At 35.8% G+C, this 24,622-nt stretch overlaps 4 protein-coding genes and 1 non-coding gene across 9 annotated transcripts in view; 3 read left to right on the top strand and 2 right to left on the bottom strand.

Annotated features, from left to right (window-relative positions):
• The window catches only part of LOC117986875 (uncharacterized), a 32,115-nt gene extending 27,411 nt beyond the window's left edge, over positions 1 to 4,704 (top strand). Inside the window, exon 14 of the mRNA XM_034973795.2 lies at positions 8 to 4,704. Within this exon, the coding sequence (XP_034829686.1) occupies positions 8 to 123 (116 nt within the window). The 3' untranslated portion in view covers positions 124 to 4,704. The remainder of the gene's footprint in view (positions 1 to 7) is intronic.
• Positions 4,705 to 5,012: 308 nt separating this feature from the next.
• On the bottom strand, positions 5,013 to 9,817 carry LOC117986887 (transcription initiation factor TFIID subunit 13-like). 5 transcript variants are annotated; one of them, XR_004674221.2, is made up of 6 exons: positions 9,544 to 9,816; positions 9,299 to 9,477; positions 8,823 to 8,980; positions 7,896 to 7,940; positions 5,394 to 5,427; positions 5,088 to 5,119 (listed from the first exon to the last, which is right to left on the bottom strand). XR_004674221.2 is itself a non-coding variant. In XM_069502249.1 (5 exons), exons 1-4 carry the CDS (start codon positions 9,583 to 9,585, stop codon positions 7,927 to 7,929), a joined length of 393 nt encoding a protein of 130 aa, XP_069358350.1. In that variant the 5' UTR covers positions 9,586 to 9,816; the 3' UTR covers positions 5,013 to 5,427; positions 7,892 to 7,926. The 5 variants fall into 5 exon arrangements, 4 of the variants coding, with proteins under 4 accessions (XP_069358350.1, XP_034829743.1, XP_034829741.1 ...); XM_069502249.1 differs by having other exon boundaries at positions 5,013 to 5,427; positions 7,892 to 7,940; XM_034973850.2 differs by having other exon boundaries at positions 5,015 to 5,427.
• Positions 6,626 to 6,698, top strand: TRNAR-UCU (transfer RNA arginine (anticodon UCU)). The gene has a single exon. It is a non-coding gene; the product is annotated as a tRNA-Arg (tRNA).
• Positions 9,818 to 10,019: 202 nt separating the features above from the next.
• Positions 10,020 to 12,088, top strand: LOC117986884 (RNA-binding motif protein, X-linked 2). The gene is made up of 5 exons (XM_034973838.2): positions 10,020 to 10,179; positions 10,251 to 10,403; positions 10,998 to 11,127; positions 11,511 to 11,657; positions 11,940 to 12,088. Exons 1-5 carry the CDS (start codon positions 10,166 to 10,168, stop codon positions 12,051 to 12,053), a joined length of 558 nt encoding a protein of 185 aa, XP_034829729.1. The 5' UTR covers positions 10,020 to 10,165; the 3' UTR covers positions 12,054 to 12,088.
• Positions 12,089 to 13,412: 1,324 nt separating this feature from the next.
• Ipp (inositol polyphosphate 1-phosphatase) lies at positions 13,413 to 16,290 on the bottom strand. The gene is made up of 4 exons (XM_034973834.2): positions 15,762 to 16,290; positions 15,385 to 15,529; positions 14,893 to 15,089; positions 13,413 to 14,264 (listed from the first exon to the last, which is right to left on the bottom strand). The coding sequence occupies exons 1-4, from the start codon at positions 16,204 to 16,206 to the stop codon at positions 14,023 to 14,025; spliced, it is 1,029 nt and encodes a 342-aa protein (XP_034829725.1). The 5' UTR covers positions 16,207 to 16,290; the 3' UTR covers positions 13,413 to 14,022.
• Positions 16,291 to 24,622: the final 8,332 nt, after the last annotated feature.

The raw sequence follows: 24,622 nt of genomic DNA, 5'->3' as shown, positions 1-24,622 counted from the left end.
ATTCCAGGCATATCAGACTACCGCGACGGCACTCGCGGCAAGGAGTGGCAGCCGCACGCGGCGCTGGCCGCCGCCGCCGTCATGAAGGCCATCGTGCTGGCCCTCGCGCCACCCACCGACTAGCTGGTGACGGACATAGGCCTTACTGTTGACAATAATACCATCCATGTATATAGATAGGCCCTTATAAATCCATATCCATACTATTTATAAATGCGAAAGTGTGTCTGTCTGTCTGCTAGCTTTTCACGGCTCAACCGATTTTGACGAAATTTGGTACAGATGTAGCTTCCAATCCGGGGAAGGACATAGGCTACTTTTTATCCCACAGGATTTTTAGAAACCTAAATCCACACGAAGTCGCGGGCATCAGCCAGTGGTGAAATAAGAACGCTAGCGTAAACGAAGACAGGCGATAGTACTGGTGTTAATAAGAATGTTTACAGTACTACAATTTTATAAGTTACGCCGATGTCATTCTAATGGCCGAAGTAATGTACATCGGCCATTAGAATGACATTTCGGCTTTGTAAAGCTCTTTGTAAGGCTCCACAAATCCGCTATCTCCTTCTAAAGGTACATTACTTTCGGCCGCGTACTGTACCTGCACAGAAATCTTATTTTTAAATGGCGCGAAAACATCTTAGCCAATCATAGTACACGTCTATTCGCCATTGGTTGTTGCCTACGCGCCATGTTTTGTACTCGTGAATATGAACGAAATAGCACGAGTCTCTGTTGTTCTTGTGTTTAAAATCTTAACGTCAAGCAATAAGGTCTATATTTCATTGGTATACATTCGGTTTTAGTCAGCGTTAGGTTGCACTTTTCTGCGCAAACGAAGTTTGCCGATGCGACTTATAAAACTGGTAGTACTGTAAATCTTTGCAAAAAATCGGAAAAATAAAACACGTACATTTTACATGAGACGAATCTATTCAAAATTCATACGCAATTCGCATACGCAGAAATGAAACTATTTAAATACATCGATGTTAAATACTCATACTTATTGGACCACTGCACCCGTGGAGCTTAGGGCGTGAAAAATTACATTATGTATAAGGGTTTTGTAACGAAAACTTCACTAATGAGTGACGAATAAATCTTTGTAGTATGTAATATTTAAAACCGGACTGACAATCTTTAAGGTGGAAAGTGGATGGATGAGGAACGCAGAGGACCGTGTTTGGTGGCGCGTTCGCTGGAAGGCCTATGTCCAACAGTGAACGCAAACATGCTGATTGATTGATGAAATATTTAATCAACTATATTAGGGCGCGCTCTATCTGTGCGGACATAACGCAGAAGAGTTTACGCTTGCGGAATCTTGCGTGAAGTTTTCCGCACCATTTGTCCCTAGCCTTAGCGCCTTCCTTCTTTTGCTTAAAATTTAGATTAATCAGACTGAATTATATTTTTTTGGCGATTCTCTACTTAAGGCTAATTTTTCAATTACTGACTGATCGCTGTAAATTTTTACAGGTTTCCATTTATTCTTTATTTACAATACGTTACCGATTTTTGAAATGACTGAGTCAATATGTAACTACATATAAGGGCCTGCGCAGACCGCGAAGGCCAAAAGTATCTCATCTTTTACTTCGGTATTTTGCCGTACTATTAGTCCGTGTGATTATGCAATGGACTTCTTAGTGTTCCATTTTTGTCCTCCGCGGACAATTCCTTGTCTGGGCAGACCATAATTCCACCTTCTTGGTTATTTTCTCAAGGATTATGCAACACTCGTAAACGTATTTTCTATTCAAGCAATAAGCATTTTTTTCAGTATTTAACCTTTTATAAAAAGACTCAAAGAGTCACTGAGTAGAAAAAAATAGTAGCTAATTAGACGAGATTACAGGTCCACTTGCCTTATTTTTTCCTGTTAGTTGTCTAGATGAAACTACTTATTTATACACTATTTAAATTAAACGTAGTACATTAGATACTTATACATAAGTTTTTAACGTTACCTAAATCTTTATTAAATTTATATCGTGTTATTTAGTAGTTTTATGTCATTAGATGTTTATTGAAGCATTGTCATTATTATTTTGTCCCCATATTTATTTAAAATTTACATTTAATAAGTTAATTAAAATAAGACGATAATTTATACTTATCTACTCTTTCCATTCTCGAAGTCTTTTCAAATATGTAGTGTTTCATTGTAAGTACTTTTAAATTTATTCATGGTAAAAGGCCTCTGTGCACGTTGGGTCAAAAATAAGAATACTGATTTCACTTTTACATATTCATTCTACATTAGCCGACAATGGCAATAAAACGACAAGTCCTGTCAACGTCTTGTAAACGCAGCGTATTCGTCCATCATTTTCGGTCATCGTGTACTATAGGCTTTAAAGATTTATTAGAATTGTAAGAGCTTGACAAAATTTAACCATTTCTGTGTAATTTATGCTAATTAAAATATAACTTAGGTTTATACTTTCTATACATGGGGTCTGATTTTCTCAACAGTTACTTGTTATTATAAAGGTGAGGCCTCCTGGCTTTTTATATTTGTGCTAATAAGGCCGCATAACTAGGCCTCCAAATTTGATAATTGTTGCCTTAATAAAAACAAATGACTAAAAAAGGCTGAAATAGAGACGTATCAAAATATTTGCAAGCAACTTGCATATTTATAATTAATTCATATTCGAAATATAAATCCACGGGCTTCAAAACCATATAGGGCCGTATCAGCATAATTATCTTTACTTTTCACTCAGGAGATACAAACTATTTGTTCTACTCTCTGCTTTCTAAGGCCGCGATAACACCTGTAAGTTTTACTCACGTAAGTTGCTCAAGAAAGTGACTAAAACTTAGGTAAATGACACTTCTGAGAGTTACATTGTTTTTGCCGTAAGTTAACCATGTAAGCCACTTACGTGAGTAAAACTTATTGGTGTTAATGAGGGCTTAAACTAAGTGCAAGCCCAAATAATTTAAATTGCCATTTTTCTAAATTCTAATTTTACAACAATCAAACGAATGTATATGTCACAATTTCCCAACATGCACCTATAGTGGCTTAGTTTAAAGCTAAACAATTCAGTCAGGCACCAAAACCACTTTAAACAGGCTCTAATATTAATTATAATCTGATAATCTGATTCTGATTCTGATAGTCCTATGCCCGTCTCGCACCATACATTTTGCACAACTACCATGCAATGCCGCCATGCAACTATCTGTTCATGACTATAATATTAGGTAACTATGCTAGCATTAGCAGTGGTATTAGGTATATATAACATATATTTCGATGTCCACGATTTCTTAAACTATGATAGAGAATTATGTACATAATTATATTAAGTATCTGTTGATGTAAATCATTAGGTAATCCGTTTTGGAGCATTTTGCCCATTCCACTTCGCCCATTCCATTTTCGATACTAACTACTGAGTATTGCTACTGGAATCGAAAATCATTCACTATTTTGTTTATAAGTAGCGCTCCTGTGGTATTGAAGCCCGCGATATTTGTATAGATATTTTTATTTTTTATTTTTAAAATGGCGTTGAGATTGATAGTTACCATAAATTTTGAAAACATAGTGTTACATAAATGTTTAGTGCAAGTTTTTTAAGGTTACATACTATTATAAGCATAACTAAATTCTATGTTTAGAACTCTTTTATATAGAAATCCACATTACGATTATGAGTATGAGTGGCCAGAACTTTTAGAGTAATTATAATATACTATAGTTACGATCACCATTTCACTGCCATAAATGGCCTATTTATTAATATTATCATAGATATTAGTATAGTCAACATTTTACAATTTGTTGTGAGGAACCAAAGCTTATATTTCGGCTGTTTAATACAGGTCTAGTCGCCTGAATTGTTAATTTGTTTACACCCTTTGAAAGTTTTTGTAGGACATTATTTATATACCTATTTATATAATAAAGCCTTTGATATGTTATATCGTTATGTTATAATATAAAAGTTAACATTTATTCGGTCCTGTGTACGTTAAAATCGACTGGACTTTTAGTGTGATCCATAGATAACACACTATATACCTAGTAATAGTTTTACAGCCTATTTGAATACCAATAAAATAGAGATAATAGGTAAAAATAGTTAAAAATGCATGGCACATTATTTTATTATATTATTTTAATTATTATTATTGAATTACTGAAATTAATAGCCTTAATAAATTGTCACAATTATTTAATTTTAATACGATTGCGTTGCTCCTGCCCTCTTAGAGAAAATAAATTAAAACCTACTGTTTGCTTACTTATAATCACAGATTAAAAATTAAGTATAACGCGTAAAATTTAGCTTCTCACGCGCCATGTTAACTTTTTATGTCAAAAGTACCTACGATTTTAGTCCTTATTTTAAACGTGAACCGTACTTTTGACATGACAGTTGACCCATAGAGTTAAAATGGCGCGTGAGGAATCATTTTTTACGGACTATTCCCACATTTCATGAACGATTTGATAAAATCTTAATCATCCAAAGTTTTGAAAAACCTACCTACTGAAAAAGTAAATAGTTGATGATCGGATAGGCGTGACGCAAAGAATTTAGATTATGTTGTAATAATTTATGACTGTCGTTCTGTTGTATTAATTTCTAAATATTACTTTATTGTATATTTGAATCTTTGTGTTGTAATTTGCTTGTTTTGTAATCGCACAAATAAATGATTAGTAAGTAGTTACTTTGTTTTTTATTGCGAAACGAAGAAACTAAATTAATTATTTTACGAAAGCCTGGCAACAAACAAATAGGTATGTGTACTTACCCGGCAGGAAATATTGTAGGTACATCGACCTTTTAGAAAAAGATAGCTATTTCTCTACGTTGTCTCTGTCATTGAGACCGACAAAACATCACATAGGTATGAGTGACAACGCTCCACGACGCAGAAATCTCTTTCTAAAGGTCGATTGTTCCTGCCGACTACTGTATAACAATATTCCAACGATCTACACAGATACAGGTCTAAATGAAGGTATCATAGGGAAGATTAAAATAAATATCATTATTTTAATAAAAATATCAATTTATTAACTAATAAACACTCATCGTTACGGAATATCGTCGACTTTCCGAGACAATATTACAAATCCGATCTGGAAGTAAAGTTTAAGATAGGTACGTTAAATCTCTACAAATTGGGGACGCTGTACCTAAAGAAGCGTACACTACAAAAATTATAGGTATTAAAATATATGTAAGGGGGGGCATGTAGAATAATGAAAAACAAATGATCACATAATCAGCCAAGTAAGATGAACAAAAGGACGACGATGACGATGGGGCATAATTTGGTGTAGAAACCGTGTAGAAACCGCCTTGTATGAGCAGGAATAAGGTTTTATATTAGGTACACGTACACCTACTTACTTATAAGCCTCAAACATCCATAATTCTTTTCATTCTGAAAAAAAAGTTAAATACTATTTAAAGTCACATCGCCTGGTATTGAATAAAATATAAGGAATAAAAAGTATATACCATAGATTAAATGCTCCATATATTTTAAACCCAAAGACATTTACATACCTAAACCACTATATTTCATACTGAAAACATTCACAAGATCCGTCTATTTCGTTCTATTGGATTAGACTGTTAGCTAAACGTTACATTCATTCCGTTCCGACATCTGTTAGACTTAGTGCAATTATCGAACAATCCAGAAAAAAAAAAAATAGCTAGGGGTTATTTTCTGGAGGCGCGGCGCGTTAAGCTGGAGATTGACTTTTAACATTTACTGTCATGTGTCGAGTTTTTGTAACTCAAACCAAAGACGTCGTAACGTTAGTTTGCAATGTATCATTCGCGGCGCGGTTTGTTCCAATCGCTTAAGGCACCAACGCACCGCGCCGCGTCTCCAGAAATAGAATAGAATAGAATAGAATAGAATGTTTTTTTATTCATGTAAACTTTTTAAAAGTGCTTATGAATAGTCAGGTTTAATTTACCACTGGTTCGGAATGCCGTTCCTACCGAGAAGAACCAGCAAGAAACTCGGCGGTTGCTCTTTTTAATTTTTCAATTTACAATGTTATTATACCGTACTATACAAGCCATTGCAGCCCCGTGCATTGCTGGAGCGAGTCAAATCCAAGCTTTTTTATCGTTTACAGTCTGCGACTGTAATATTTTCACTAACCTATAATCTAAGTACAAACTTTAAAGGGGGGTAAGGGGATGCACTTCCAGCTTAGCGCTCCAACAGTCAACCTGACCTGCCCGCGGTGCGCCTTGCTGATTAACTAACCGACCGAGAACCGAGTGCCCATGAGTTTACAGAACGAAATAGACGACAAAATCCCTTATTCCCACTAGTTTACACATTTATGTAAAAGATACGTTCAATATTTTTAAACCTTGTCGGAGGTAGAGCTGCCTCGCAAGCACGAGGTATCCATGTCGATTCACTACTGGTTGGTTATCTAACTTTTTGATAACTAGGTAGGTACAATATTAATTACGAGCGTGAAGCTTTCGTTATAACTAGTTCATTTTAGAAAAGAAAAAGCTGATTAAGTTTCGGAATTTTTGATTCGATTAAAAAATATCTAAGAGACCTACGCTACGATACGTCGTACTTTACTACTGCTAAACACAGTGTCCCTGTGGCGCAGAGGATAGCGCGTTGGACTTCTAATCCAAAGGTCGTGGGTTTGATCCCCACCAGGGATGATTAATTTATATTTTAACTCATTTTATAATAAAACCTGTTGACTTGCTTGCCATTATTATAGGCCTGAGTTATGAAAAATTAAAAATTTAATTTTAGTATTGGATCCTTATATACCTACCTACTCATAATTTTTTACACATTATTAACCGTGTAAAAACATCCAATGCCAAAAAAACGGTACAGTCGTGCTATTTTTTGCCATTCAAATTATTTTTACTATCTCTCTTAAACTCCATTCCCACTTTTCTCTAAAGTAATAACTTTATCAGGTTATAATTAAGTCAAATGTTACATAGTCTGTAGGTATAGTATGGTTATATATTATAACGCGACAGGTCGAGATACCAACCGGGGCGTGAACGCCCCCCCGCACACCCACTGCACTGAACCAGTGCTGGCGAGCGCGGGGCGTCCCCCCGCCTCACACCCCTTTGCCATCTCAACCTGTCGCGGAATATAGGTCCTACCTGCCAGAGATAATTTATTTTATCTCTGCCCAAAGTAACTGGGCGCAGTCTCACTAACCGTACAGACGTGAAAGCAATGCTTGTAAGAGCACATGAAAGAATGGGTGCGAACTTTAGCAACGGCGCTTGGGGCATGGCAACATTTTATTTCTGCGGCACATTTAGTGGGAAGGTTGTGGGCAGAAAGTTTCATACAATGGACACCTCACTCTATGGCACATCGCACGGCCTCTGGATTTGTAGCTCAGAGTTAGTTATCCGCAAATTATACATCCAGTGAGACTGCACCCTTTACTAAGGGTGCAACATAACTATGTTGTATTGGTTGTAATAAAACCAATAATAAGTGTAAAGCCAAGTGCCTACTCTAGTCGAGCATCAAGCGGGGCAGGGAGGGCAGCTTTGTCTCACACATAAGCAACAGTGGCATCCAGACCCTACACACTCACTTGCTTTCTGCTGGTGTGACCAGTGACCTCACACTGCAGTCTGCAGTACGCGCCTCAATCAGGCTTTACCTTTATACATTGATTTTACTTCAATTGTAGAGTGGTTGTTTGGGTGGTAAGGGTTATTTTAAGTACATACACAAAATGTTAGTTTGTGCTGAACATTTATTAGCAGATCTCAATGACACACAAAGCACAACACTATTAATAACAGCTTTTAGTACATAAAGTGCAAAACACAAAAGCAATGTATGTGTCAATAGGTAATTTTGTTACTTGCATCATCTGACTGAGAGTGACGACCACCAAAGTTATTGTTGGTCTTCTATAAGTGAAAAATATTTTAGATGATACAAAAAAATGACACTTCACTTACTTAAATAACATATTGGGGCCGATTCTCTTGTACACAATCTCTAATCTAAACTAAATTAACAGGTCTAAATCTAGTGCTATCCTTTTCTGCAAGCAACTTCATGAAAGGGATAGCAATAGATTTAGACGAGTCATTTTAGTTTAGTTTAGAGATTGTGTACAATGGAATTAGCCACATTATTTATAATTTAGTAAATTATAATATTATGCAACAAAATAGCTATGCAAAAAACGTTTTAGTTGCATTTTTATAAAGTTATTTCAGAGTATTTTTATTTTCCTTTTCCTTTTCTTACGAGTTACTATTTCATATTTGAGCATTTTAAAACTTAAAGTAATTTTAAAATATATAATATACTTATACAGCAAAAACCATATAATAATATGATACTATTATTCAAGTAATCTTACATAAGTCAACAATCCAAATTTAATTAAATACATTAAATTAATTATAATACTTTATCAGCAGTTAGCATCTTAGATCAACGTTGAGCCATACTATGCAAGTGAAAACAGACCTATAGTTTTTACTATAAAGTAAACATGAAGATTTTTAGCTTGTATTGTTTACAGCAGGGCTTTATTTTACAGTGTAAACAACTTCATATTACAGTTTTCTATTTATTAAAACGAATTCTTGAGTTTGGTTTGTTTGACTTTACTTGTAACTTATTGATTGATACTCATTCTAATATCAAATAATGATAGCTGTCCCTTTAAATTGGTACTAGAGATTTTACACTATTTTGAGTTTTGTATGAAGCAATCTCAAAAATATGATTGTTTTTGCCATGCGAAATATTTTACAAAAGTTACTGAGATTACTTACCAACATATTTAACTTCATCAAAAGCTTTTCTAGCTTTCTTAAGTTCCTCATTCATGGTAAGCAGGTCTTTTACCCTTGCATATTTACGGGGGTCTTTTCGTACAAGAAAGATGATGTCTTCAACCTGAACTCTGCCTGGTCTACCAACTTCCATTGCCCTAAAATATGTTCACATATCTTAATATGTTATATGTATTTTATCACTATTTAATATATTATTATAAAACGAAAAACTACATGTTATGGCTTATAAATTATAATGTCTAAGCTTCCAAGTGGCATTCCTTTCCCTCAGTTTACAGTTAACATCAACATTTAGAACATTCACAGGGACATTTATAACACATTCAGATTTAAATGTAAGTTTATTATTGCTAGTTACTTGCCTGTGGACATTCAGCCTTATTAGCTTTATTATAATAAAGCCTTATAAACTTTTATTTTAAATACCAAATGTAGTCTTGGGTTTTCCTTACCTGTGAGTAGTTTCTGTAATAAATTCAATAACAAGGTCTTCTAAAAAATCAACACTTTCAGTGTAGGGATTCCGATCGTCACCAAAACCGTACATCATACATCGCAGCTCCTTACTGAATAATCTTTTTCTACCGGATGCTGTTGCTCCCAATTGTTGGTCAGTATCTTCATCATCGAACTGAAAACGATAGAAGTATAACGGTAGAAGTTTAAAACCTGTTAGAATCACTGTTTTAGTTCTTACTTGGTCAAACTGATCTTGACTGTCGGGTGTAGGAGTAGTCATAATAAAAACGTAGCTTGGTGGTTTTTAGAGCAGCTATTATTCCTTTGCATTAATTTTATTGATTCAGATCTAGTTTTAAATCCTATTCGATACAATAATATTGAAACGAAAAGGTTTGAAGAAACACAGATCATAGGAAGAAAGTAGAAACATGGAATTTGTGCCAAACAAAACAAGAATTTTTAAGAAAATTTTGACCGTAGATTTTGACGTAATTTTTGATGTCTTTAGATTCGATAGTTTGACATCACTTTGACATATTTATCATTTATTTTATTTTTAGCGGCCTTGGATGCCTGGATATTCATGGATGACGTATAAAAACGTATATATACACCAACACTATAATTATACTCTTGTTGTTCAAGTTTATTCAAAAAAGCTTGAACCCAGAGCCGTAAAACCAGTTTACAAAAGACAAAAACTCTTTGATGAGGATTTTTAAGGGATTTTTGTTTATCAAACATCAAACATCAAACTTCAAAGACACATCAAAAAGAAAAAGAATATTATTTTTATAAAGTAAAAAGAAAAATCGAAAATAATTTAGCATCGACGAAAAATTAATTTTGAGATCAAAATGAATCCTATGACGTAAGAATAATTATTTAATTTTCTTTAGAATACGTTTTGAAAATTAGATAATGTCGAATGTTTTGTTACAGAAACGTAAAAAATGTATTGAAATTAAGTGAAAGAGAGCTTGCTGGAAATTCGAAGAGTTCCTGGCACGATCAATACAAAGACAGCGCTTGGTTATTCATAGGAGGTTTGCCATATGATTTGACTGAAGGAGATATTATTTGTGTTTTTTCACAGTAAGTTTTTAGGCATTATGCCAAGAAACACTCATTAATTAGATGTACAAGTTAGCAAATCTATAATAAAACCTTGGTACATGACAATAATATATAGAGAGAGCCAGCGCGTGCCAGATCTTCGTTATTTTATAAAAGCTGAGTTTCTCTTTGTATTGTACGAGGGACGTTTGTTTGGATCATCACGGTGGCTTTGGGATAGAACAGGTAGGTAATGACGGTGCAAATAATCTTACGTTGAAGTACAAAGTCTATTTTTATATATTTTCTTCAGAATAGTATTAGAAATCACGTCATACACGACACTAGTGTCATAGCAACCCCCTGCCGGACACGTAAATTTTTAAACTTTAAGTGTGTCACCATGATGTCTGGCAATGCATGATGTGATTTCTAATACTATTTTGAAGAAAATACAAGATTTTTTTACACCTTTATTACCTGTTATCTTCCAAAGCCACAATGATCCAAACAAACGTTCCTCCCATTGTTGAGGACAATATGCAGAGAAATTTTCAGCTTTTATAAAATAACGAAGGTCTGGGACGCGCTGGCTCTTAGTCGAATATACTAATTGTATTTTTACTTGTCAAGGTATGGAGAAATTGTCAATATTAATTTAGTGAGAGATAAAGCAACAGGCAAATCAAGAGGGTTTGCATTTATTTGCTATGAAGATCAGAGATCCACTATCCTTGCTGTGGATAATTTAAATGGAATTAAGGTAAATATCATCATGATCAACCCATTGCTAGCTTAGTACCAAGCACGGGTCTAGTATCTGAATGAGAAGGAAACCCATAGTCGTCATAGACTTCATCACACACCATTGTTTTGGGAACATTGTGTAAAACTCAGACATGCAGATTTCCTCACGGGAGCTGATACAGGATTATGTCAGCTTCTGATTATGTTTATAATGAGATTTCAGCTTTGTAGAGCATTGTCTCTATCACTCATACCTATATGATGTTTTGTCGGTCTCAAGACAGACAATACTCTACAAAACCTCTATCTCTTTCTAAAGGTTCATGTACCTTATTTTCTGCATAGTATACTTCCATTTTTTAAAAATAGGTATATGTACTTTTTGAGGTTTCATTTTAGATTTTAGGTCGAACAATTCGTGTGGACCACTGTGAACAGTACCGTGCCCCAAATGCAGATATGAGCAAAGTTGATGATCTGACAGCATTAGTACGAGCAGAAGGATGTGCACCAACACTGCAAATAACAGAGGCACCTGTTAAACTGGTAAGGGGTTTTGTCTTCTTCAATAAGAAGTTACCACTTGACTGCTATCTGACCTGACGGGCCAAGCTTTGTAAAATCCAAATCTGCATATTAATTGGTTATTTATTATTCAGCATAATATTTTAAAACCAAATATGTTTCGCTATGAAGCTTTTCAGGTGGAACCATCCATGGATGAACCCTCCAATCTGACACTGACTGAAAAAAAATCATGATAATTTAGTACTGTTTACTAATCAAAAATTACATGCCTACTCATAAAAATTGTAACATTTTTCACAGGAAAAAGTGCAAAAAGAAAAGAAAAAGAAGCATAAAGAGAAGAAAAGCAAGAAGAAAAAGAAAACTAAGAGCAAATCTGATTCTGACACTAGTTCCAGTGATAAAGATATTTAGCATCAAGCAATAAAATATTTTGAAATTATTATGAATGAATCTTTTTGTTAATGATAGATAAGCTATAGGTAGTTACTTTATAAAAATATTGAAATTGAGATCTCATACTAATTAATGGTTAAAATATTTCTTCAAATCAGAATATAATAATCTACACTATCTACACTAATATTATAAAGAGGAAAACTTTGTTTGTTTGTTTGTTTGTACTGAATAGGCTCAAAAACTACTGGACCGATTTTAAAAATTCTTTCACCATTCGAAAGCTACATTATCCACGAGTAACATAGGCTATATTTTATTTTGGAAAAAAATAGGGTTCCGTAAGATATTTGGGTTTTTTCGGACACAAGGTGTAAAAAATCAACCAGAAAAGTTACTTATTTTGCGTACGCTGCCTAAACTATAAAAGATAGAACCATAAAATGTTCTAATTAATTGTAGATCTTATAAATATCTACAAAAAAGTCCACGACACACTATACCCATCTATGTCGAGTGAGGCACAGCAACCATTTTTTTATTTAAAAATCTTGAATTTTTTTTGGACTACATTTAAACGCGTTTATTTTACTCATGCTATTAATCCTTATCAAAATAAATGATTTCATCACTAAGAACAGTTTATGGAGATAATATTTGGTCTTTGAATGATTAAAATTGGACGTTTGGTTTTGAAGTTATGGCGAAATTAAAATATTACGATTTCTGCTGCACGGCCCGATGTCGTTAAGTTTGTTTGTAGGGGGTAATCTTTAGAACTACTGAACCGATTTTAAAAATTCTTTCACCAGTAGAAAGCTACATTATTCCTGAGTGACATAGGCTATACGGGATCTTTAAAAACCTAAATCTACGCGGGCGAAGCCGCGGGGATCAGCTAGTATAGAATATAAAGATAAGATATACATATAAGAAAATAAAGAATATAGAAAATAATATAAAGAAAAGTCCCAACGTTTTGGCTGACACATCAACGCCCAGTCCAAAACCTTAGACCTAGAAAGCTGTGCACAGAGGTTTCCTTTTTAATATGGACAAGGAATAAGGCTGGTGTTTACAAAATTCCATCAGGAGCGAAGCCGCGGGCGATCGTCTGGTAGCAATTAAATTTAACACCCGGTCAAATTTTTTAGTTAATTAGCAATTAATTAGGTATAAGCCGACCGAAATATCTGCGAATCTGGCTTAGTGACGTCATGCAACACGCTCGCGTCGGCAGTCTGCACGGGTACTGGAAAGACGAAAACGGGCGAGTTAAGGGGAAGCACATCCCAGCGAGGTTCGTAGATATTTCTCCCACGTTATACTACTCCTACTTTGGTTTTGGGAATTCTAGATCTTAATGTAAAATAAGAAAACATTTGATTAATATTTAATATTAAAACACTTATACACATATACACAATCAGATACAATAAAATATGCAGTACATACACCATGTGAATATATATATTAAAGTTAATACAAACATAGACATAATATTATAGTCGATGTATACCTACAGAGTGGAGTTGAGGCAAATGCACGGCGCATTTGATAAAAAAACTCAATTTTGTTCACTTTGACATACAATTAAAATTGGTACATACCTACATATAATTAAAAGAAACGGAGGGGAATTGATGGGTGCGCCGCCGCGCCGCGCCGTCACTATTACAATCAAAAAAACTTTACTCCTCTCTGCAGGTGTGCATTGGCCTTAAACTTCATCTATGATAAACATTTATCAAATGCATAATTAATTAATGAGATCAAAAATTCAGGTACATAGCAAAATGCAAATAAACATAGGTAAATTATCTTCACTTAGAGTTACATAATCCATAATATATTTTTCTGGACAATCAATCTAATAACCTTATTTAAAGGGATAAATAGATTATTTAACAGCTACAGCTAATGACTAAAAACAAATGACTGAAGCAGGAATCCATAATTATACATAACAAACTGAATGTTGTTATACTTAGGAAAGTTGACAAAGTATACTTTTTATTTCATTTAAAATTGCTTCATTTATGTAAGCTATAACCCCATCCTTGTTGCAGTATTCTTTGGTTTGAAGATCTTTACCATCGTTGTATGTGATCGGCTCATGATTTTTGTAACACAATACATTACCACCCCTTGCAAGAACTATGGCATGCGGTGCACATGTGTCCCAGCGATAGGTTGTTCCCTGTGAGACAATGTAGGCTGATGCTTCACCTGTAAGGCAAGTTAACATAAACATATAAACAAATTACATGATGTTATCAATAAATCTCTCTTGAGCAGTTAATTTGGGTGAAATTTCTCAAAATTATTAGGGATCTATCTAGGTATAAAACCCTTCTCACTCTGAGAGGAGACCCGTGCTCTGTAGTGAGTCGGTGATGGGTTGATCATGATGATGATCTATGTACATCGGAGAAAGAACTTAGGTTAGATTAGGATCTAGCACACAGTTAGAGCTGTATGTTAAATGTCTGTCAGTTTCTCTATTTTAAATTATACTAGCTGACCCACCCAGGCTTCTTGGAGTAATTTTTTTTAATTTTTTTGTCACCAGGTAACTAGTTGGCCGTGCGGCATGGTTCTAAGTCTAAGGCCCAGTTTGGAGTGGGTGCTTCCTGCGGGGCAGCAAGCAGGCGCTATGCAATAGTCTCCATGCCGCTCGGCACCCACTCTCGATTAGGATATGTCCGCGCGTCTTTCTTCCAATTTCTTGTAAATATTAAGTTTGATCTACACATGTTCTACACACTGGCCGTCCAGCAGGACGCACCCGCCTCCCACCTAAGCCGCAGACAAAGTATTAAAAGAAATATAATTATAATTGAAACTTAATCCATACCAAGGGCTACTTTCATTAGCTTGTGACCAGCACCCGGAACAGATTTTACCACCCATCCAGCACCTTTAAATTTCTCCACAATATCTGGTTTTTCTGCACCACTCATAAGGACCACTTTATCTTCTGAATTCTGGATATCTTCAGAGCTTAAGTTATATTTTCCATAGTGCAAACCCCATACTATATGGCCTTTTCCACTGAAAAAAATAATACGTCCTTATCAGCATAACATAGTTTGCTGCATGCTAAGGCAGCAAAATTAATGTTTCCATTGCATGCTGTATTGTCGCATTTTTTGTTGCTCTGGTGTTAAACAGCTCAGTAAACTATACAATAAATCTTAAGAACAACACACATCTCCATAGTGGAGTGGAGCCAAGGTGCTGTATTTTTTTTATTTACCTTGCCATATTATTAATTTATATAAAGAAAACAAAGCACAACGAAGAACCAAAGGGGGGCATATTTAATTACATATTATGGAACACTTACTTATTATAGAAAGGTTGGTTGATGACTCCGATCACAGGCTCGCCAGTTGACCTCAAGTAGGCACCAATCAGTACTGTCACACAAGGAAGACCATGACCAGGCTTAGCATCGCCTCTAACTCCGGATATGAACTCTGCTGTAGCATCTGTGTGTCATAATCAGTGATCAAAACAGGTAGAGTATTATTACATAGTAAGTTAGTCAACAAAAAAGATATTTCAATTTCATAATATTCACTGTGGAAAAGATTAGGACTAGATTGTATACAACCAAAAGCACCAATCAATTTCAAAGTATAACTTTCACGCTTTGAATAATGCCTCACTAATTGATTGGATATCTTAAGTATTAATACTATAAAATTAAAAAAATCATACCAATAGGATCTATCCATACACCTATATCGCTAGTGTCAATGAAAGGCAGATCAATTGGCAATGAAGGCAAATTATCAAACATATCACTGTGAGCTGCTTCTGCCATTCTTCTGGCGGTTATCAGTGGTAGTGCACCACTAAGTAATCGAGCAGTGCTGTCGATAGTACCTTGTAAACCTATTGTTACACCACCGATTTCGGGGCACTCTTCCCCTCTAACGTGACCATTAAGCTCGGGAAATTGCGAAATTATCACCGCTTTCGCACATTCCTGTGCCAAAACATCGGCAACAGTCTTGAAATCCTTAACAAAACGAGCGTTAGCTTCCGTTTCGCACTTTTCAGCGATCAGTAATGTTTCAGCGCTCGAATTCTCGCAACATGATCTGGCTATACGTGCAGCCTTTTCTGAAGCTTGTACTAAAACTTTTAATATATCAGCCATAGTATTTTTAGAAGCTTATAATCAAATTGAAAATCTCAAATGCAATGGAACTAAAACAACACGGCCATTGAATTGACAGCACCCAATATTGACAGCTTGTGAGTTGACAGTTGACACGTTTGTAATATTTATCATTCATCCAACGTCGAAGACTGAGTAAAGAATCTAGACAAAGGAACGTATGCTTTTTCATTCACACTAAAAAGAGAGCACAGATAAAGCTACTAATGTGATAAACAGAGACGCAGCTATCATATTTTTTGTCCCTTATCGTGTAACCGGTTTTTGCAAGGACTACAACTTTAGCTGCAAAACAAACTGAGAATCAGGTTAAAGAATTATTTATTTCTCTCAAAGAATTACAAAATTCACTTACAGAGAAAACATATTTACAATAGGTAGGTACTTATTCGTTTGTTCGGCAATCATTATAACTTACTTGATCTACAACTCACATTACATATTTTACTTTAACAATTTGTTATTTTAATTAAGTAGTTGATATAATTTCAAATCCACCCTCACAATTCACTTTATTTTAATATCGCTCCGCCTTGGAAGAATGCGAAATCGTTGCCACAGTGTAGTTCATACAGTATAGTAACAAAATTTAATTAAGTAGGTTTATATCATAAAGTATGTGTTTTTTGAGTTTGTTTTTAAATATATTGAACGAGCTCGCATTCTTCACCTCCTTCGGTAATTTATTATACACTTGTACACCTGCAAATTTTATGGTTCTTCTTCCTTGAGAAGTACGTGTTTGTGGGAGTAAGATGTGATCTCCTCTACGACTGCTTCTACTCTGCACTTGATGTATTTTGGTGAAAATGATATGCGTGTGAATAGATTTGTTGAGTATTTTCCTTATTAGTATGCAAGTGTGATATGAATGGAGCTGTTTGATGTTCATGAGTTTTGTTTCTTTATACAATTTGGTTGTGGGTGTTAGGTAGTCATAATGAAATAGCATTTTTATAATTTTGTTTTGGGCAATTTGTAGGTCTTTTAGGTGTGTTTTTGGTGCGAATCCCAAAAACTTCAATTAGATATAGTAGATGTGGTTTAACTAAAGAATTATATATTGTCTGGCGTACTCGACGAGGTAGGCAATGGATTATGTTACGCAGGGACCCCATTAAACTAGAAATCTTATTTTTAATATATTTGATTTGCGTCTTCCAATGCAGGTCACTATCCAATCTTAACCCAAGATATTTTTCGGACAGTTTCTGCTCCAATGTTTGATTATTGATTAAAAGTGGGGGATGTGATGGAATTTTTTTATTTTTGCTCTTAAAAATGATATAGCTTGTTTTAGAAGCATTAATAGTTAGGAGGTTTTGCTCAAGCCAAATTGATAGTGTATCCAGGTCTTGTTGTGCGAGACTCACTATGTTGGTTATGGAACTACCAAAGTAAAACAGACATGTATCATCAGCATATAGGGACAGGTGGCCGTGTAGTTTGAGTTCGTGCATTGAATTTATATAGATAAGAAATAGCAGTGGTCCCAATATTGATTCTTGGGGTACACCAAATTCAGAGCAATAGCAAGGTTTGCTTTGATATTGACCAATTTTAACAATTTGACGTCTTTTACTTAAATATGATTCTAGTATTTTATATGCTACCCCTGATATGCCGATATCTTTGAGCTTCTGTAGTAGTATCGAATGGCTAACTGTATCAAAGGCTTTTTTTAGGTCAATGAATAAGCCCAGTGCAATCTTTTTCTGATCTATATTAGTGTGTAATTTTGTAATAAGGTCAACTGTAGCCGAAAGAGTATTGGATTGTGACCGAAATCCATACTGTCTCTTATAGATGAAGTTTATAGATGTAAGATAATTATTTAATCGAGTATAAATAAGCTTTTCAAAAATTTTGGATATAACCTGAGAATTCGTGGCGTCATTGTATTTCTCATTAGTTATTTACTTGTTTTCACATAAAAAACGTTTAATACAAATATTGTTGATCGGTTTATACAAATATTGACTACTAAGCAATGGTACATTGTCGTGTTATTCATCGCTACGTCGTGCTATCTCTGTCTCAGACACGGTTACGCAGTACTTTAGTCTAGCTTTTTTACTCAGTCTACGTCCAAGGTAAATTGATACAAACTCTTTGATTGACACTCAACTGCGTGTGCGGCTAGCTGATGCCCGCGACTTCGTCCACGTAAATTAGATTTTTTTTAATCCCGTGGTGATTTTCCGGGATAAAAAGTAGCTTACATATTATGTCACTCTCGGTCTTTATCAGGTTATACCTACCCATGCAAAAAATCACGTCAATCTGTTGCACCGTTTCGACGTGATTAAGGGCAAACCAATAAGCGAACAAACAAACACACTTTCGCATTTATAATAACATACAAGTTATCACAAATCCACGATAATTGCGTGCAAGTTCAGTAGTTTTGGAATCTCATACAGTGGCCCTACCGCGGTTGTTTGACAGCTACAATGTCACGATCGCAATCATCTCTGATTGGTTAATGCTCGCTCACTATTGGCCACAATGCATTGTTGCAACAAGAATCGGACATATTCAGCCAATCAGAACAATTGAGATTGTAATAATGATTGATGCAGGTTTTAGACAATCGCCCTACGATCTCATATTTTTTTTCGACCTCCCTAGCGCAGTGGCGAGGCTATGGTCTTATAAGTGGGAGGTCTCGGGTTTGATTCTCGGCAGAGGCAATCTGGGGATTTATAATTTCTGAATTGTCTCTGGTCTAGTGGGAGCCCTCGGCCGTGGCTAGTTGCCATCCTACCAGCAATGCCGTACCGCCAAGTGATTTAAGTGTTCCGGTATGATGCCGAGTAGAAACCGATTACGGGTAATGGGTTTCATGAAACTTCCATACTCCTTCCAAGTTAGCCCGCTTCTATCTTCGACTGCATCACCACTTACTACCAGGGAGATCGCAATCAAGGGCTAACTTGTACCTATTGGAATTAAAAAAAAAATTAATATAAAACTGTATGGAACGCTAAATCGCTTAGCGTGCGGCTCTGCCGGTAGGATGCTAACTAGCCCCGGCCGTAGCCTCCCACCGGACCAGACCGGAGACAATTTAGAAATTATGAATTCCCAAACTGCCCCTGCCAGGAATCGAACCCAAAACCTCCCTCTTATAAGACCATAGCGCATCACCACTGCCCCAAAGAGGTTTAGCGTGATGTTTAGTCGCATTACGCGTAGCTTCCTATAAGTACCTACCTACGTAGGTACTACCTTAGACCACTACGGCTTATAACATCAGGAACTGAGTCTTATCAAATAGGCCCAATGCTGCTATTAGAGCCATTAGGGAGCTATGAGATAATCTACCAAAATATTATTGTCATTGATAGATAAGGTACAATTTATTGGAATGCCATTCCGCTTTCGATATCAGCAGCCAGCGAACCTAGTACTAAAGTTTGACAGCTATAATAATAATTATAATGAATTATAACGATAGAGCTATCACTTTGGCTGACATCAATTGGCCCAATGCTTGGATGAATCAATGGCACAGTTTAAAAGTAGGTACTTTCAAGGTTTCAAATTTTCAAAGTTGTCATTTTTTTCATTTTGTCATAAAATAAGTAGGTACGTACTAGGTAGGTACATAATGAAAGTAAAAATAATAATATTCTGTATGTTTGTTGTTTTATCTTAAATTTTTGGTTGTTTCGATTGACGTCGAAGTTTACGCTGATAAATAATAAAATATATTCTATTGTTTCATGTCTAAAGAAAGAAATTATTATTTATTCAAGTGATAATACATAGGTAGTATCAAAATTATTATTTGAATAAATAATCATTCAAATTTTTTATTTATACAAATGTTATTAAGGTGATATTTGCCTGGATTGACCTAAATAGGCTGAGAGAGAGGCTAGATGCTGATCCATATAACTATTTAACCAAGATCGTAGGCAGGAACTAGGAATTGATTTCAAAGAAGGTGGGGTTGGGTGTTATCGCTTTAAAGAGATTTGTTTGAACTGACTTCACATGGGAACTGTATCAAAGTGGTCACAATGTCGAATAGGTACGCGTAGGGCCGTTGCTGTTATACTTAACAGAGTGACATGTGCCACAGTGCATTGTTGACAAATCGTACACGCGTATGCGCGCTTTCAGCGTAACGTCGTAACTTCCTGCCGCGCTGTTTCCAGGACGCTGCAGTCGCGCGTCGCGTATGTCTAGGCCTTAAAAACACGTAGGAGAATGACTATTGCGTGAATTAGTGTTGAAATGTTTAGTTCTGTCACATTAATATAATATCTTATATTGAAAGTTTAAGAAAGTTAGAATATGGCTCAAGGTTTCTTTCGAAGTGCTGTTCAGACGAAGTGTGCTATGGTTTTACTTTTATTGGTTGCACCATTATTTTATTGCATTTACTTGATAATTTAATATCAATAGAGCAAGAACCTAGCACGAAGTAATGCTTACGCAGTTCCGTGCTCACCTTGGTAGGCATGGGGAGGTTATTTTAGTCCGTGCGAGTCGGACACACCCTGCCTGCAGGCAGAAGTCCGTAGGGATTTTTCCTCCCCAGAAGAAAAAAAAAAAAAAGAGCAAGAACCTATTCAAATATAGCTTGAGATTTTTAGGGTTCCATGCCCAAAGGATAAAACGGGACCATATTGCTAAGACTCCGTTGTCCGTCCGTCTGTCCGTCTGTCTGTCCATCTGTCACTAGGCTGTATCTTATGAACCGTGATAGTAAGATAGTTGAATTTTCTCAGATGATGTAATTTCTGTTGCCGCTATAACAACAAGTACTTACTAAAAACACAATAAAATAAATATTTAAGGGGGTTCCCATATAACACACGTGGTTTTTTTGTCCGTTTTTGCCGATATTGATAATGGCGACTGGTAGACGCTTGAAATCATATCTGTGCTTGAAATATCCTATACACCTACACAGAATATTTAGTTATATGTACATATATTCACTTTAAAAATAAATAATTAAATTAAAATAAAACAAATATTTAAGGGGGGCTCCCATACAACAAACGTGATTTTTTCTCCATTTTTTAAAAAGTAACATTACTATACCAAGTGTGGGGTATTATATGAAAAAGCTTTACATATTCATTTTAAAACATTTTTATTTATTTTTAATTTTTATACATAATAGTTTTCGATTTATCGTGCTAAATATCGAAAAAATACGATTGTAGTACGGGACCCTCGGTGTGCGAGTCTGACTCGCACTTGGCCGGTTTTTAGGGTTCCGTACCTCAAAAGGGAAAACGGAACCCTTATAGGATCACTTTGTTGTCTGTCTGTCTGTCAAGAAACCTACAGGGTACTTCCCGTTGACCTAGAATCATGAAATTTGGCAGGTAGGTAGATCTTATAGCTGACATTTGGGGAAAAATCTAAAAACCGTGAATTTAGGGTTAGATCACACAAAAAAAAATTGTGGTCATGAACTAATAATTAGTATTTTCAACTTTCGAAGTGAGATAACTATATCAAGTGGGGCATCATTTATGAAAGGTCTTCACCTGTACATTCTAAAACAGATTTTTATTTATTTTTATGCATCATAGTTTTTGAATTATCGTGCAAAATGTCGAAAAAATACGACTGTAGTACGGAACCCTCATTGCGCGAGCCTGACTCGCACTTGGCCGGTTTTTTTTATAATAAGCATTTATTTTCTTAGGGCCAAGGCATAGATAGTTAGTAGATAGTTAAGTAGTGTCGCAAAGTCGTAGATACGCGTCGACGTGGTCTCTATAACGGTAGGTAGGTAGGTATTCTATAACTTTACCATATCTAGCAAACTTAATTTTTACTTAATTAACTATTTATAAGTAGTATATAATTATATACGATCGTCATTTTGCAGACATTTCCTAAAGATGCTCCGGTGTATGTCGGAGTGAAACGTGCGATCCCCCAAAACTATTGGGGGATCTCTGTGGTGTAGTATACTGGTGGTGCGTATCGCTGGTTTGGTGACTAACTTTTGTGCACGTAGCAGTGGTAGGGTGAGCGGTGCATATGGCCTTTTGCATGTTGTTGGCACAGCACAGGTTGTAGGTACTATTATAGAGCATTTGTCTAATTAAAAATTCGACTTTAGGTTAAAGCGTAGGTATTACTTTTACAGTGCTACAAGGCTCTTTTGGCACTTGAATGACATTGACAGGGGGGCGCTGTTGAAGAACAAAACATTACACTACTCAAACAAGAACAAAGGGGACACTTGACGGCAACGTTAGTTCCGATTTTCGCCACGCGCCAAAAGAGCCTTGTCGCAATGTACTTAGTTGGAAAAACGGAAGCCGGAAAGCAGTGATATGATATACTCTGGAAAGGCATTCCGAGATAATAGGCAAGGGCAAGGTTGTTAAAACTCTATCTCTATTCTTTGTCTAGACATAGGATTTATGATAGGCCTACCGCACGTAGGTAGATAAGATAAAACAATAAAGGCACCTGTTATTAAGAGGATGTTTTGTAAGTTAATTTTAACTAAGTAATATTAAAGGTTTCATGTAAGTAAGTACCTACCTACCTATCTACTATTTTGAAATAAATTTTGATAGGCAGGTAACTTATAGTCTATGTACCTATACCTACGAAGGTACACCAAAGTGAAAAAGAATTAATGAAATTAAAAGTTCAAGAAACGAATTATGTTGCAACAGTTTAATTTGTAGGGTTCCGTACCTAAAAAGGAAAAACGGAACCGCTATAGGATCACTTCGTTGTCTGTCTGTCTGTCAAGAAACCTTCAGGGTACTTCCCGTTAACCTAGAATCATGAAATTTGGCAGATAGGTAGGTCTTGTAGCAGACATAAGAGGTAAAATCTATAAAGCGTGAATTTGTGGAAAGTTTGGAATTTGAACAAAAAAATATATATATAATAATCATAATATGAAAGCTTCCTTCACCTGTGCATTCTAAAACAGATTTTTATTTATTTTTATTATGCATCATAGTTTTTGATTTATCGTGCAACATGTCGAAAAATTAGTACGACTGTAGTACGGAACCCTCGGTGCGCGAGCCTTACTCGCTCTTGGTCGGTTTTTTTACGAAGAAAGTCTCGAATGATTAATACCTATACCTACTCTGAAGATTAGCTAAATGATATAAGAGCGTGGATTTGACCTGCAGCTCGTTCCAGCAACGCGCAGGACTGCAATTTATACTTTTCTTATAGGTACATGGCATAATATTGTATATCAAATCTTTGAAAAGAGCAACCGCCGAGTTTCTTGCTGGTTCTTCTCGGTAGGAAAGGCATTCCGAACCAGTGGTAGATGCAGCTGACGATTCAAAAATACTTGTAAAAGTTTAATTGAATAAAAAATATTTTTATTTATATATTTACTCACCTACATAAAAATAAAACATGCTAAGGTAGAATTTTTTTTGTGATTCGCTCAAGGGCAACAATTAATAAAATTAAGTATTGCGATGGAATGAAAATGTATGTCGAATAGATAGAGTTATAATTGAGTTTAGAATATTTTCTATCGAGGTCGTTAGTCTCAAATTCAAATTTCTTTATTGCGAACTTGCTTATGCTCGCGGTTTCGTCCGCGTGGACTAAATAAATGTCATACCCGTATTTTACCTCCTTAGGGGGTTGAATTTTCAAAAATCCTTTCTTAGCGGATGCCTACTATATGTCATACCTAATAGCTATACCTACTGCATGACAAATTTCAGCTCGATCCGTCCAGTTGAGCTGTGCGTTGATAAATTCAGTCAGTTAGCTTTTCCTTTTATATATATAATATAAATATATAGAATAGATATGGGTAAACAGTGGAGATGTTATAAAAACAAAAAAGGTACAGCCAAAATCTGTCTGAGTATTAGCAGGCTGACTTATTAAAACCTGTTCTAACCTACTTTTCGCGGGAAAAGCTACTTTCTATATAGAATAATAAGGCCACAGGATACACACGCTGGCCACAGGGTAAGGCCGCAGGATAAGGCCACAGGATAAGGCTAAGTCGGCGGCTCAGCTGGGATCGGTGGCGTCGTGAGTCCCCTGTGGGGTGGCCAGCGGGCGCGATACCATACTCTAAGACCAGCTCTCGATTAAATGTCCGCGCGTCTTCCTTAAGAGTTTGTTTTAAACGCTGCACTGGCCGCCCCACAGGAGGCACCCGCCCCGCCTGGGCCGCAGACTAAGCCCTTGAACGGAGGCAGTGTTCTCTTGTTCGTTTTGCTGATTGCCGTCCGCTCTTGATCAGGACGATTTGCCTGCGTGTCTAGAATAATTTCTGAAGTCTCGAGTGTTTGTTTTACAAGGTTTTACCTACATGCTGACCGTCCCGCTGCCCGTACATGCATGGATGGATTTATTTTTAAGCAATTTGTATTTAAATGGCGCTAAAATAATTAGGTGCCTACTT

This window comes from Maniola hyperantus, chromosome 12 (assembly GCF_902806685.2).
Source record: "Maniola hyperantus chromosome 12, iAphHyp1.2, whole genome shotgun sequence".
NCBI lineage: Eukaryota > Metazoa > Arthropoda > Insecta > Lepidoptera > Nymphalidae > Maniola > Maniola hyperantus.
This window is presented reverse-complemented; position numbering and strand designations above follow the sequence as displayed.